At 41.5% G+C, this 14927-nt stretch overlaps 2 protein-coding genes across 2 annotated transcripts in view; both read left to right on the top strand.

The window, feature by feature from the left end:
* The window catches only part of LOC145403367 (calcium-transporting ATPase type 2C member 1-like), a 39448-nt gene extending 38653 nt beyond the window's left edge, over window positions 1-795 (top strand). Inside the window, exon 10 of the mRNA XM_080275153.1 lies at window positions 644-795. Within this exon, the coding sequence (XP_080131279.1) occupies window positions 644-795 (152 nt within the window). The remainder of the gene's footprint in view (window positions 1-643) is intronic.
* Window positions 796-4066: 3271 nt separating this feature from the next.
* The window catches only part of LOC145403366 (calcium-transporting ATPase type 2C member 1-like), a 33129-nt gene continuing 22268 nt past the window's right edge, over window positions 4067-14927 (top strand). Inside the window, exons 1-2 of the mRNA XM_080275152.1 lie at window positions 4067-4114; window positions 8529-8695. Of these exons, the coding sequence (XP_080131278.1) occupies window positions 4067-4114; window positions 8529-8695 (215 nt within the window). The remainder of the gene's footprint in view (window positions 4115-8528; window positions 8696-14927) is intronic.

The following is a 14927-nucleotide window of genomic DNA, read 5'->3' as shown; positions in this document are numbered from 1 at the left end:
GATGAATTCAGGACCAGGAAGCTACCACATGAGAAGCTGGACAAAGCTATGTATAAGTGGTACACACACGAGCTAGCTGAGGGTGTCCCTTTGCATTGTCTGGACATCCAAGACACAGTACAGAGGCATGTTGCACATCTTGGAATAGAAGATTTCATGAAGATGGCTGGTGTCATAGCATTGTTAACAAGGCCATAACTGGAGAGCTGCTCAGCAGTGATGTTGATGCTGTGGAGTCATTCATTCTGCATCTTTGGAAGCTAGTGGAGAAAAGGGAGGCCTTGCATGGTTTTAAGATTTACAGTGCAAATGGGACTGGGTCTTCTGGCATGTGTTTCCGCAAAACGCCCATGCTTCCAAAAATATTGCCAGCACTCCAGGGCATAAAACAGTGAAGGAGCAGCTTCTTGTTCTGGCCTGAGCCATTTCCTGATGACTCATTGCCTACAGCCAGTCATAGTAAGTAAAAGCAAACAATCCAGGTCATTCAGGGACATCATGGTAAAGCTTCCTGTGGAGTACAAGGGGAACAGGTCTGTGTGGTTTACCCAGGATGTCATTAATGACTGTTTCCACCATGGCCTTGACTCATCCATGAGGCAACACCAAAAAAAGATATGACATCACTCCTGATGAATTGAAGGCAAACTCTCCAGCAAGGATGGCTGTGTCAAGGCCTTGTTTTTGCCACCCAACACCACTGCCGTTATCCAGCCAGTGGACCAAGGAGTCATAGAGAGTGCCAAGGGGCACTACAGAAACCCTCTGCCTGCACCAGAGCCTCAATATGAATGAGGATGGGATGGATCAGGCTGACTAGTGGACACCAGAGGCAAGAAAACTTTGCACAATTTCAAGAAATACATCATAAAGGATACCTGTTCACCTGGATAGAGGTGTGGAAGAAAGTGCCACTTGCCATGCTGAAGAATGGATGGTGCAAACTCCTCAAAACCCACAAGACTATCATCACAGCATGATTCTGAGAGGTTTGAGCCACCAAGGATGACAGAGTTGTTGGCAGCTGCAGGGTAAGGGAACCTTGCAGAGGAGGAGCTGCAAGAGTGGGTTACTGAGGATGCTAGTGTGCCTGGCTACCATCAACAAAGATGATCATGGCAGAACTACAGGAAGACAGGACAGCAGCAAAGGAGCAAGAAGAAGAAGAGGAGGAGGAGTAGGAGGCATCTGGACTGTCTTTAGTTGCAGACATTGATGCTGCATACACAATCCATACCATCATAGACAGAGTTGGAGGACCTCTGGCTCAACATTATGAGATCATGTGGCTCATCAGGCTGAAGTGCATGCAGCAGCAGCAGCCAAAGAAGATTCAGCCTTAGATCTCCCAGTTTTTCAGGCCTGTGTCCTCTCCTTTTGCCAAGAGGCACTACACATTCAGAGACCTCCACTGTCTGTAGCATCCACACCCTCAGCCAGCTTCCACATAGCCTCATGGTCCAGCACTACAGCCTCCAGGACCCCATCCTCCAGCACGTCATAACTCACTGTACCAGACCTGACACCAGAGCCACCAGAAGCCATCTTTGCTGACAGTGATGATTAATGACGGTTTACTCAGCGTACAACCAACAAGAGGAGTGGCAGTGTAAGCAGTGTACCTCCATCTGTACAGGTATGGTGTACAGTATATATGTTTCCTACTTGTTTTACTCCAGCCTGGCCTGAAATTGCCCTCTCCCCATTATGATCACTGAGTTGTAATAACAGCCACTAGTAATACTGTACTAGTCATGAAGAAGTGCTATGGCAGGGATGTGAAATATGTACCAAAAAAAGAGTGAAATTATGAGCCAAGTTAGTGTAGAATGGATATAGTTAACATTTTTACTTCAGGAATATGATATTTTACTCATTTGCTTTCAAGCATGCCCTTGAAATCCCAAGTAAGTGGGTGGGGGGAACCCTTGGACATAACAAACTGTTAGCTTTAACGAACCTGGTTTCCCCCCAACTAGTTTATTATAGCCAGGGTCTGCTGTATGAGGAGGTTTGGCTCTCAGGTAGATGCCACATTTGCATCATGGAGGATACATAATGCCACCATGTATAAGCTCCTCATCAGTGCCATTGTATGGCATAAAACCAGGAAAAAGAAGAGCAAAGCACGATAAGAGAATAGGAAAGCAGAGGAAAGCAACAGAGTTGTTCAGTAAAAACAAATAGGGACTAGTATATATTTTCCAGTGGTTCATCATAATGTTTTTCTACTTTGTTGCATCTTTATTGTGTACATGTGATTTTGTTTATTGTAAAGTTATTTGGATTTTTTTTTCTTGGATCCTGTTTCACTTCATCCATAGGTAGGAAGAAAGTGCAGGATAGTGATGGTGATGGTTACAGTGATGATGATGATGATGATGAAGAGGAGGAGGAGTAGGAGGAGGAAGGTTGATGATTAATTTTAGTGAAGATAATGATGGTGATGATGATGAGAATGGTTTCTTGCAGTGATTGGGATTGCACGTGGGCCGTCACTCTCTGAGCTGAGCTACATGGGTGTGGTGGGCATCATGGATCCCCCACGTGAGGCAGCCCATACCTCTGTCACCACAATGCAGTCCACAGGGATCAGGGTAAAAATGGTGACTGGTGATGCCCAGGAGACAGCATGTGCTATTGCTCAAGCTGTGGGGCTCCAGGTGAGAGGAGGGACGGTCTTTTGTGGGGAGCAGTTAGACAACATGGATGACCGCCTGCTGTCTCGTTTGGTGCAGGAGGCCACTGTCTTCTATCGAGTTTCACCCCGACACAAGCTGCGCATTGTTAAGGCAAGACTGTGGACTTTTTTCTAGGTAGACATAGATGGCCGTATACCAGTTTTGCATATTGCACCCTAACTTTCTCTGTTATTTGTTATGTTTTATTACTGACACAGTTTGTATTTTCATCTACTCACTTGATGTAGTGCTGCCTATTTCTTCCTTCACCGCAATCAGTCTTTTTCTGTGTCTGCCCTCCTCTATTCCTGTTTCTCTCATCTTTCCTGTCACATTTTATTACTCTTCTTTCCATTTCAGGCGGCTTTACATTGAGTGACAAGCCTAATGATTTCCTGTATACCAGGAAACTATTTACAACACTGGGTGGTAACCATATAATCAACCTACACGTGTTCCCTACTTGTCAACAAGTGGGTTGGCAGAGTTAGTGCCCCTTCTCGTAAAGCCACTAACTCAAAGACAAACGGCCATCCTTTGTGGGATTATGGCGTCTGGCTGTACAATAGGATCTTGCCAGTAATGTCTAATTGGTGCCAGAAAAATGCCGTTATTGGCGAAAACATTATTTGCATGACATATAAAGGGTTTATTGATGCTCCCACCCCAGGACTTTTACCTATTTTTCGTATTTGAGGCCCTCCTGTCTCTACTTTGTTTTTAGCCGAAATAATGAGTTATTAAATTGTCATGAGTATTGTAAAACTCGCCTTAAAGGAGTTAATGAAGTGTTTGGTGTGATGAGTGTTCTGAGGGTTGCACATTGAGGCTATTTCGGCATACCCCCTGATCCCTCGCTGGCCTTGCCCCCACTCCTTCCTCTCGCACCAGGGTCACCCACTTCCTTCAACACTTCATCAAATCCCACAAGATCAGAATCTTCTGGCAAGTCCTCTGTGTCATTAAAGTCTTCATCTGCTTCAACCCCTTTCTGTTTTTCTTCCTCGGCTGGTAGGCGTTGTCAAAGAAAGCAAGTTATGAGTGATTGATGGTGGGCATTCACTTGGTCGTGATACTGTTTCTGATATTTTCTTGAAATCTGACTTCCAGGTACAATCATTAGTCGTAAACTCTGATGGCTGCTCTCTCTGCATCTCAGCAGACAGAGTTGTGACAGTAGTGCCAACCAGGTGTGTTTAATGGTTGCCAGTGTTGTATTATTCCGGGCCTTGATGAAAAAATTTACGGCCTGTCGAATGTTACACTTCTTCCAGAATGCAACAACAGTCATTATGGCAGGGGTTGCAGGTATGCCAGGTGGAGCAGGTGAGTCAGATGGGGCTGTGGAGGTGGAGGGGGAGGCGATCGGTGAGTCAGGTGGGACTATGGAGGTGGAGGAGGAGGTAGCTGGTGATTCAAGTGGGGCTGTGGAGGTAGAGGGGGAGGCGGCTGGTGAGTCAGGTGGGGCTGTGAAGGTGGAGGTGGAGGGGATGGTGGCGGGTGAGTCAGGGGAGGCGGTGAGGGGAGGATCCTCCATCTCCTTCTTGCTGCTGCTAACTTTTTTGGCAATTTCCGTAATCTCTTTTTGTTTGTTTCATTCCTCATATTGTTATGGACATATGGTTTAACAACATGGCATTTGCAGAATAACCTTTATTCAAGTGAATCCTAATGGTATTTTAGAAGCTGGGTATTTATTCTAACTTACCACTATTGCCGAAAACGTTATTGTCAAAGTTGTTATATTGGCGACATCCTATTGTAGATGGATACATAGAGTTTGTATTAATGATATATAAAAGGATACTGGTTGAAGTGGTTATGGTTATACATATGGGTGCACGCACCCAGGTGAAAGTGTATGCGCTCAAACACCTCAGCCAACGCAGGACTAAAAGATGCCTGAATTTCCTTTCAGATCCTAACATCCTGATCTATTGTAGTAGGGGTGGCAGTGACTTACCAATTACTGAATTGTACCATTGTAATATCATTAAGCCACACTATGCTTTATTTTTTATATTTAGTAATTGATTAAGGTACAGTCGTTACTCGTTTTACGATCGAGTTACGTTAGGTCATACCTTATCGTATACCCATTTTATCATAAATCGGGAGATTGAAACCCATTATAAAAGGGGAGTTATGGCAACTCAACTTTCCAAAGTCACCTAACAAAGACTGAACCATGAATGACAACCCACCATCATTCCTTCCTTTGTTAGTCCAAGTCATCTCCAAGTTGTCCCCCCCGAGGCTGGGGGACAGCCTGTGCTTACAGGCACTAGTGGTCAGCCTGTGAGTCAGACAGGAACAGGTTAGGGGGAGGGGAATCTGGCCCATACCTGCACCAACCTTAGCACTGGGACCCATACCTGCACCAACCATAACACTGGGGCCTACATGGCACTAACCTTACCACTGGGCACACAAATCCATGGAAGTAATTCCTTAATTCAAGCGAACTTTTTTCACACGATTTCTGTTATCCACAAATTTTTTGTACAGCAATTAAAACATAAAATTATAATAGTGAAATTTCAAATTTCGATGGACATATGTACCTAAAAATCACCGCGAAATTCAAATAATTGAAATTTAAACTGAACTTAGTTTGGGTCTGGGGCCTCCAAACCTAACTACCTAAAATCATGATTTTTTGCCCACATCCCCTGTAAACTTTATGAACTATAATTTTGGTTAAGTAACTGTAGTTCTGCATTGTATTGCCATACTGTCAGCAAGTGTATACTTGGTGTATTTCTGCCCTTTCCTGTATTGCCATTTCTCCTTTGGCTGCGAAGATTTAGAAGTGCCAGGCTGCTCTCATACATTACCACTGCTACCCAAAGAACCACTCTTGCTTGCCATTTTGAAACAGGTAAGTTGCAACGAAAATACAAAGAAAATACATACAACTAAATTGCAGTGAAATGCATGTCCACATATGGGTAGGCTTATAATTTTTCTTATAATTTTCCTTCACTTCTAGCATTTTGGTTCACATAAAAAATATTATCTTTGCTTGTTTTGGTTGGAATCTGGCCCTGAGAGCACATGTTACATACGATATTAGGTTAGGTTCATACTTTTTCTAATAATTTTCCTTCGCTTCTAGCATTTTGGTTCGCATCAAACATATCATCTTTGCTTGTTTTGGTTGGAGTCTGACCCTGAGAGCATCGAAATTCGCGAATTTGCATCAAAAAAGTAATGTAGGCAGACCACTCCAAAGTGCATCAAAATTTGATTCATCGAATTCTAAACTGTCCAAATTTGAGATTTTACTGTATTCAAATAAATAATTTTAATATACGAGAGAAATAAGTAAAATATAAAAATGCTAAACTGCTGCCCGTGTGCATACATACGTGTGTGTGTGTGTGTGTGTGTGTGTGTGTGTGTGTGTGTGTGAGGTCGGCCTACCATGCACCACACGATCAGTTTGAATCCGACGGTTGAATTGTGCGTGACTCGCGAATTGTTATTTTTGGCTTATTTTTCTGCGTTCCAGTGATTGTTTGCCTTGTCTGCCGACATGGGGCCTAAGCGTAGTGCTAGTGATGCATATGGTAACGTGCCAAAATGGACTTGTAAAGTGACATCGCTGACAGAGAAAGTTAAAGTGTTGGACAAACGTAGGGAAGGAATGTCAGCGACAATTCGCCATCAGGACGATTCCCGTCACTTATTTACATACCAGTTTATTTAGCAAGTACAGTACACTAGTTTTTTACTTATATTAGTAATAAAATCCCCTTGAAACTTAGTTATTAAAGTATTACTGTAATTAATCAATAATAACTATATTTATAGAATGATGTGGAATCGTCCAGGGTGCGAATTGTCCTGACAGGGAATCGTCCATGTTTTGATTGTGAATTGACTTGACGGTGAATTGTCTCGGAACTGTATGTTTGGAATGAATGAGTCAACTGTTCGTTCAATAAAGAGGGCAGAACGTTGCCTATGGGAGGCAGTGAGGGCTAGTGCACCAGACTGTGCTAAAGTGTCTCCACCTATGCCTGTGAATTGTCTTGGAACCATATGTTTGGAGTGAATGAGTCAACTGTTCGTACAACAAAGAAGGCAGAATGTAGCATACGGGAGGCAGTGAGGGCTAGTACACCAGACTGCTAAAGTGTCTCCACCTATGCCTGTGCTTGTCAGCTTTCAGTGTTAAATCTCTTACATTTTTGTTGTTTTTGATCCTTTATGCTAGTTTATTAGGTGAATGTAGTGCATAAACAGTATTATTCAGATGTAATACACTTAATACACATGCTTAATTACGTGCACACATGGTCAGAACGTATACGCGAATTTACCACATACACGAAGGGTCTGGGAACGTACCCCTCGCATGCTCTGCACGCCGGGACCGCCATCTTGCCTGAGACAAGCGGCGGTCACCTTGCATGTGCCTGGCGCTTTCCAATGGCAAAATCATTATAGTGGGAAATTTATTGTAAATTGAATTTTGGGGTGGAACTTTTCTATTATCGTTGTAACAAATTATCGTAAACCGAATCATTGTAAAACGAGTAATGACTGTTTTCATGTAGTCTTGTGTAGGTGCAATGAAGCATGAAATGTGCAAAACCTTTGTTCATATGGGTCTCCTGGCTTCATAGCGAGTACAGGCAAACCTCGATTTACAATACCCCTAGATGCAATACCCTGGAATAGTTATGGGTGTAAAAATACCACCCAACCCCGCCTGTCATAGGCCTGGTTTTGTGATGGGTTTTGATTTAAAAAAAAATGATTTTGATGATAATTTACACTTAAATTTTGTTTAGGTTGATTTATAAACAGTTTTTAGACTTAGATAAATGTGTTTTCATCATAGGTGGAGTGAACACTGTCATTTGGAGTACAGATTCTCGCCCATCAGACAAGGTACAAAACAGTGTGGACAACTAGGCGACTCGACTCAACAAAGAATATTTCGTGTTAGACCATTGAACATGTAACCTATCATGGAATACATAATAATAATTTTAAATAAACATTATGTAATATTTATGAAAGCCTTAATGAGTGAATATTTCATTGATGAAAACTGTGACATTGATAAATCATGTATTTACACTTGGGCTGTTCAAGGAAAAACACTTTGAAAATACAAAGGAATTTCTTAATAAATTAAGGAAAATAAGAGAGAAGAAATTAAAGGAGCCCAGCAATGAGAAGAGTAACCAAAACAACTTAAAGGGGGGGCGTTGAAAAGGCTATCCCGATAGCATCAATATCATATTCCTCGTCAAAAATTAATGCATCTCCATCACGGATGATTCTGCATCATCCATAGATTATTATTATGCATAACAGATGTTTATTTAACTGTCCTGGGACTGTCTGGTGGCGTGACTGTATGCAATGCTGTTTCTTTCCTATCGAGTCTGTGTACGAGTCGGAGATTGCATTCTTTAGTTACCGTGACCAGGTACAAGGTCTAGGGTTGCTTCTTTTACAGCTGTTCATTCATTTAGATGGACTTCCCATAAAAAGTGCTAATCACCACCCACTCAGTATTCACTCCCTATCTTTACTTCATCTCATTTTGACTAATTCTGCTTTCCTTCTTCCTCCTTAAGGTACCCCCAGTTCCAAGATCTCCAGCCCCACATTTGATGCCATAAACTGTGACAGTTGATTCAATTAATATAATACAGTATGGTCACCCACTGGTGATTTAATTCAGCTTGAAAATCATTACAGCTCATAGGTTAAAAAAGAAGAGTTGACTTATGAATTTTCTCCTAAACATCAGACAGTTTTACTCAAGTGAGAGAGTCCCTGTTGGGCTAAAAGATTAACCCAGTCTCTTGCTTCTCCCTCCAGGCATTACAAGAGTGTGGTGACCTTGTGGGGATGACAGGGGATGGAGTGAATGATGTAGTAGCTCTGAAACGCTCAGACATCGGCATCGCGATGGGAAAGATGGGCTCAGCTGTCAGCAAAGAGGCAGCTGATATGATACTTAATGACGATGACTTTACTACGATCTTGTGAGTTGTGTTTGTTTGAGGTTGAATAATAAGTTTACTGTTTTTCTCCTACCACATTTTCGTTTAATTCCAAGTTAATGTTTTGTTATTCCATCACTACCAGCGCTTATTCACCTGCTGTAGATATGATTCTCATTTTTTCACCTTTTATTAGTTCATTCTGAGTATTCCATTCATTTGGTCTGTGGTAGGTGGGGGTGCTCACCATCCATTCACTCGATGTAGTGCTGCTCTCGGGTGTCTGCCCTTTCCTCTCCATCCTTCTTTCCTTCCATTCTCTTTTGTCTTTCTTTCCTTCATTCTTTCCTTGTCCTTCTGCCTACGGGTGACTTTACACTCCCTCTTCTGTCTTTCTTCCCTTCATTCTTTCCACTTCCATCAGCCTGTGGGTGACTCTACACTGAGTGACAAGCCAAATGGTTTCTAGTACACCAGGAAACCATTTACTATGCTGGGTGGTAACCATATAACCAAATTATGGCGCCTGGTGGTTTAGTGGGTAATTTTTGCACTCCAGTCGGATTGAGCCGGTGAAGGTTTATATCCAAGTGATGGTTGGGGTTGATTGCTCATGTAATGCCACTCAGGGATGAGTGAGGCTGGTTACTCTCATCTTAAATGTCGGGACCAACTGCCTAGCCCCGGGCTCCTACGCTCCTCATGGGGCAATGTAGGATTGGATGATGGATGGATGTTTTCCTCAGTGTGCCTTTCAGTTTCACATTGCACACCAGCGTTTGGCCCTTGGCCTTTGATTGATGTTGCTGCTGTGAGCAGAGCAATAGGCAGGATACACTGGGGGAAGGTGGCAGGTGTGTCTGGGTTGACTGCTGAAATGCTGAAGGCCTCAGGAGATATAGGAGTGGGGTTAGTTACTGATTTAATAAATGCAATTATATATGAGTGTTGTCCCAGATGACTGGCTGAAAAGTGTGATTATACACTTGACCCTAGATTTCCTGTATCCCTATTTCCCGGTTTTTGGATTTCCTGGACACAAGCTGAGGCTGGATAGTATTATCAAATGCCAGACTGATGCCCATATAAGTCCATAATTCTCACAAAAGTCCAGCCATTATTCTCTCATAAAAAAACTATCAGCAGTCTGCTGCTCAATGCAGTATAATTTTAGTAAGGTTTTGACTCAAAAAAGGCCATTTGTAACACACACAAGAAGATATTTTTATACATGAAATGCATCTTGGCCACCAACCTGCTTCACCCACCAGTTCCTTCTGACTCGTGACAATATCCCATTTGCCTCTTACCTTTCTCAAATGCCATTGCAAATAGGTTATTGCATAACACAGTAAAATTTAAGGAAGGCATGGACACAATAAAATTCATAGGTAATAAAAAAAAAAGAAAATTCTTATGGACAAAGTCGGTGGGATCCATTCCTACTCACTTAGCTCACTCGACTCGGTGAGACAAAATACCGAATCGGCACTTTTCACTGGAAAATATTTTATTTTTTTTAGCCACAGGGGGTCATACACACCGAATTATCTGAAATCCGCTAAAAAAAATTGTACTTAATATAACTTAATTTAAAAATTAGATTTCAGAGTTAAAATGCTCTAATATTAGCAGATATTTCCCCTTCAGATCATCAGCACGCCTTGGCACACTTCTGTTTTGCATAAATATGTATTCTGAGTACAAAAAAATGTATCTGCATTGTAAATTGATATACAGTATATACAAAAGTCCATCAAGGTGAGTTGTTAGGCTGGAGGCAAAACACTTCTGCTAACTTTAAGAAAATTTCACTCTGAATCCTGATTTTTTATTAATAATTAAATTAAGCCCAAATTTTTGACTGAATTTCAAATAATTCAGTGTGCAAACCTATATAGTGGTAAAGATTAAAATATTTTCCAGTTAAAATTGCCAATTCGGTCCAAGATCGAGAGCACATTTGATGATTCCGTATTTGTATCTCGGTCAGCCGATGAGTGGTTGGCCGATGTTAGGAGATATTTCCCCATCAGATCATCAGCACGCCTTGACAAACTTCTGTTTTACATATATATTTATTTTGAGTACAAAACAATGTATCTGCATTGTAAATTGATATTTATACAAAACAAAAATCTGTCAAGGTGACTTGTTAGGCTAGAGGCAAAACACTTCTGCTAACTTTAAGAAATTTTCGCTCTGCATCCTGATTTTCTGTTAATAATTAAGCGCAAATTTTTGACTGAATTTCAAATAATTAAGTGTGCAAACCTATATGGTGGTAAAGATTAAAATATATTCCAATTAAAATTGCTGATTCGGTCCAAGATCAAGATCACATTTGATGATTGCGTGTTTGTAGCTCAGTCAGCTGATGAGTGGTTGGCTAATCTTGTGTTCCATTCCTTGTTCATTTTCCTCTTTTTCCTCAGCTTTCTGATCTTCTCTCATAGCCTCCACATTCTCATCAACAACTGTCTAAACAACCATTCTTAGGGTTGTAGCTAGCAAAATACTGCTGTTGTGTCATTATTATTGTTATTGTGTCATTGTTATTATTTTATGTACTGTGTATGTTAGTTATGTTGGTTTAGGTAGCCTACATTCCAGAATGCTCTAGAATATCAGAATAATTGTCGGACAGTATTGGAGAATTCGGACAAAGTATGGTAATAGTCTGGGGAATTGTATGTGGGGCCGGACTTTTGGGACTCCTGGACTTTGGAGTTCCCGGACTGTTCTCCCCCTCTTTTAGTCCGGGAAATTGAGGGTCGAGTGTAAATGTGTACAAGGGGAAGGTTGATGCCCTGGAAAGAGGAAAATATAGAGGCATAAAACTTTTGGCCTCGATAATGAAGGTAATGGAGAGAGTTCCAGAAGGTACAGTAAACCCCCAGGACTGGAGCACCAGTCGAGCAGGGCGATACTCCCAAGGTGGATGGAAAGCTGATGATGGAGAGCTGGAGCTCCCGTTTCATCAGCTGTCGGGACTAGTTCCTGACCATGCCCCTCTGTTGAACTTTTTCAGTGTTTCAGTAACACAGAGAGTAGGCCAGCATACTCTCCAATACAAGTTTCTCGAACTGTCAACACCAGACTACATGCAGATTACACACTACACTTCCTATTCAAAAATCAATCAAAATGGTGTCTCTTAATCAGGCCTCGGAGTCTAGGGGGTGGGGGCACATAATTATGTCCCCAGCACCCACCCTGCCCCACTCCTGGTGACAACCCAGTGAGATGCCTGGAACCACTGTTTGACTCACTTCTTCATTTCTGCAACATTTGTGGCCTTTCCTGCAACTTTCTCTCTGTTGAGCACCACTTCTCCTTTAAACCTCACCTTCTTTTCCTGGCTGAGACAGCTGTCAGATGCAACTGATAGCAAACCCTTCTCTGTATCCTCCTACTTTCTCTATACTCATTTCAAAGCCAAAGGTGACTGTTGTGTATATGTACGCAGCGACTTATCTTGCTCTCATCTTCCTGAACTTGATTCTTCTGAATTCTCGACTCTCTGGCTTTGGCTTTCCTGTCACTCTCTGACTAAATATATCTGTGTTTTTTATTTGTCCCCTAATTCTACTGACTATGAAAAATTCTTCAACTATCTTACTTCTGCGATCGAACACATCCCATCCATTTCTCTTTTCTCTGAAATCTTCATTCTAGGAGATTTCAGTGTTCACCACCACCCTTTGGTTCTCCTCTCCTTTCACTGATCCACCTGGTGAACAAGCCTACATCTTTTCTATCTTTAATGACCTAGAACAGCTTGTTCAGCACCCTACCTGTATCCCTGACTGCCATGGAGAGAGTTCCAACATATTTGACCTCTTCCATATAACTAAGTCTTCAGCTTACATTGTCAGTCTTTCCTCTCTGTTGGGCTCCTCCGACCACAACCTTATTGCCATAACCTGTCCTGTCACTCCAGTATGGCCTGTTGACCCTCCAAAGATATGTCAGTTGTGGCACTTTGGAGCTGCTGATTGGGAGGCCCTCAGGCAGTACTTCTTTGATTTTCCCTGGAATGATATTGCTTCTTTGACTGAGAGCCATCTGAATGTGCCATGTGTGTTATGGAGGTTATACTCTCGGGCAAAGAAACCTTGGTTTAATCATGCTTGTTCTAATGTTGTCCACAGCAAGAAGGCCTGCAAAAGGTACTGGAGCCAACCCACCCCTGAATCTCATAATTTTTGTGTTTCTGTTCAGCATCATGCTAAGTCTGTTCTTCGCTCTGCTAAAAATAATTTCATCCGAACTGTATGCCCTAAACTCTCCAATTCGAGTTCTTTTCGCTCCTTCTGGCGCCTTGCCAAAATCCATCCTAACAACTTTACTTCATCATCCTTCCCTCCACTTTTATGCACTGATGGCTCTGTAGGTATTTCTTCTACTGATAAAGCAGATCTCTTCGCTTAGACTTTCTCCTACAGAAAGAGAAAAATTCACTTAGTTCACCATCCACACGCACTGCAGCCTTCGCACCATCGTACATACTCTTCACAGCATTCAACAACTTCCCATCTACGCCATATATTCTTAACACTTTCCACAATCCTTGTCTATCCACCCTGTCATATGCTTTCTCCAAATCCATGAAAGCCGCATACAACTTCTTTCCCTTCTCTAGAAACTTTTCCACTAAAGATCTGAGAATGAATATCTGATCTTCACAACCTCTTCCCTTCCTAAAGCCTCCCTGTTCTTCTCCAACTAATTTCTCTGTTCTTTCTCTAACTCTGTCAATAAGTACTATTAACATGTAATGTGGAGCGTTTACCAGCCATGGGATTCACCCCAAACCAAGTCCAAACCCCACCCAAATGAGCCCCAAAACAATTTTAAAGTCAATCTAAATGGCCTAACTGCTGTCAGGGAAGCCAGCCTAAGCCTAACACTTATAAATAATTCACTGAAAGCAACGAATAAACTCTGAAAATCGTCAAATATAAGTCTGGAAAAAATTAAGCTTAGTAAACTACACCCCTAAACGACAATGTTCACCCCACCTATGGCTAAAACTCGTTAATCTAAGTCTAAAAGCAGTTTATAAATGAACCTAGACACACAATTTTAGTCTAAAATATCATCAAAATCGGTAAAAAAAGAAAATCAAAACCCATCGTTAAACCAGGGTTTGGCCATCGTTAGGCGGGGTATGGTGGTACTGTATTTCAACCCCCATTGGTAAGCAGGGGTATCACATCTAGGGGTATCGTATATCGAGGTATTACTGTATTGTCTTAATATAGTCTGCTAAAAATGTAAAGAACCTTTGTCAGTAAATATTTGTGTATACGTGAATGTTCTTAGGAATCTCGATAACAGCTGTTAGTACAACCATCAAACATGGCCGACAATGTAAACATTGAGGGACCCGAATTTCCAGGATTTGACAGTGAAACAAGTATGATGGATTTAGTTGAAATGTTTATTATGAGAATTAGTGAACTAGAAAGGAAAGTGGAGGATCTAGTATCAAGAAAAATGCCTGAATATACCAAAAACAGTAAACAGAGTCTGATACAGGTCAGTGAGACGGCAAGCCAGGAGATTGAGAACTTGAAACAAAAAAATATCATATTAATAAGAAAATTAGATGAGAGCAGTAACAAATTGGAGAAGGTAAGTAGTGTGTTAGAAGAGCAAAAGACAAAGTGGGCACATGTGGAGGAAGAACAAAAAGAAGTGGTCAGCTTAAGGGAAATAATTCAGGAAGAGAGGGAAATGAACAAGAGAAAAATGGAAGGAAATGTAGTGAAAATATTGAAGTAGAAAGAGAAAATAGTGAGAGAAACTGTAGAAAGGAACAGATGTATGGTAATATTGGGAAAAAGGGAGGAGGAAGAAAAGGTTATATCTGTGAGACCCGAGAGTGACTTGAATCAAGTGAGAAAATGTTGGGCAAGATCGATCCTGAAGGAAGCAAGTGGGAAAAAGAAATTGAGGAAATAAGGAGGATAGGGCTGTATAAGAAAAGGGAAACAAGACCAGTGAGAGTTAAGTAGTCATCAGAAAGTGTAGTAAACGACATACTTTAAGTGACTTGGAAAGTAAGTAAAGAGGCAGGGATGGAAAATATTATAGTAAGAAAAGATTTGAATGAAGAAGAAAGAGAATTTTAAAAATCTTTGATGGAGCAAGGAAGGGAAAAAAATGACAGGTGAACAGAGGAAGACTGTAAATATATATTTTTGAAGGGTGATGGCTATAAAAGTAAGGAAGTGGTATATGTGGAACTAAAAGTTAAGGAAACAAG

The sequence above is a fragment of the Coenobita brevimanus genome, chromosome 60 (assembly GCF_032717465.1).
Source record: "Coenobita brevimanus isolate Jiangsu-jjx chromosome 60, ASM3271746v2, whole genome shotgun sequence".
Classification (NCBI taxonomy): Eukaryota; Metazoa; Arthropoda; class Malacostraca; order Decapoda; family Coenobitidae; genus Coenobita; species Coenobita brevimanus.
Note: the sequence above shows the minus strand (reverse complement) of the source record. Positions and strands in the feature narration are given on the sequence as shown.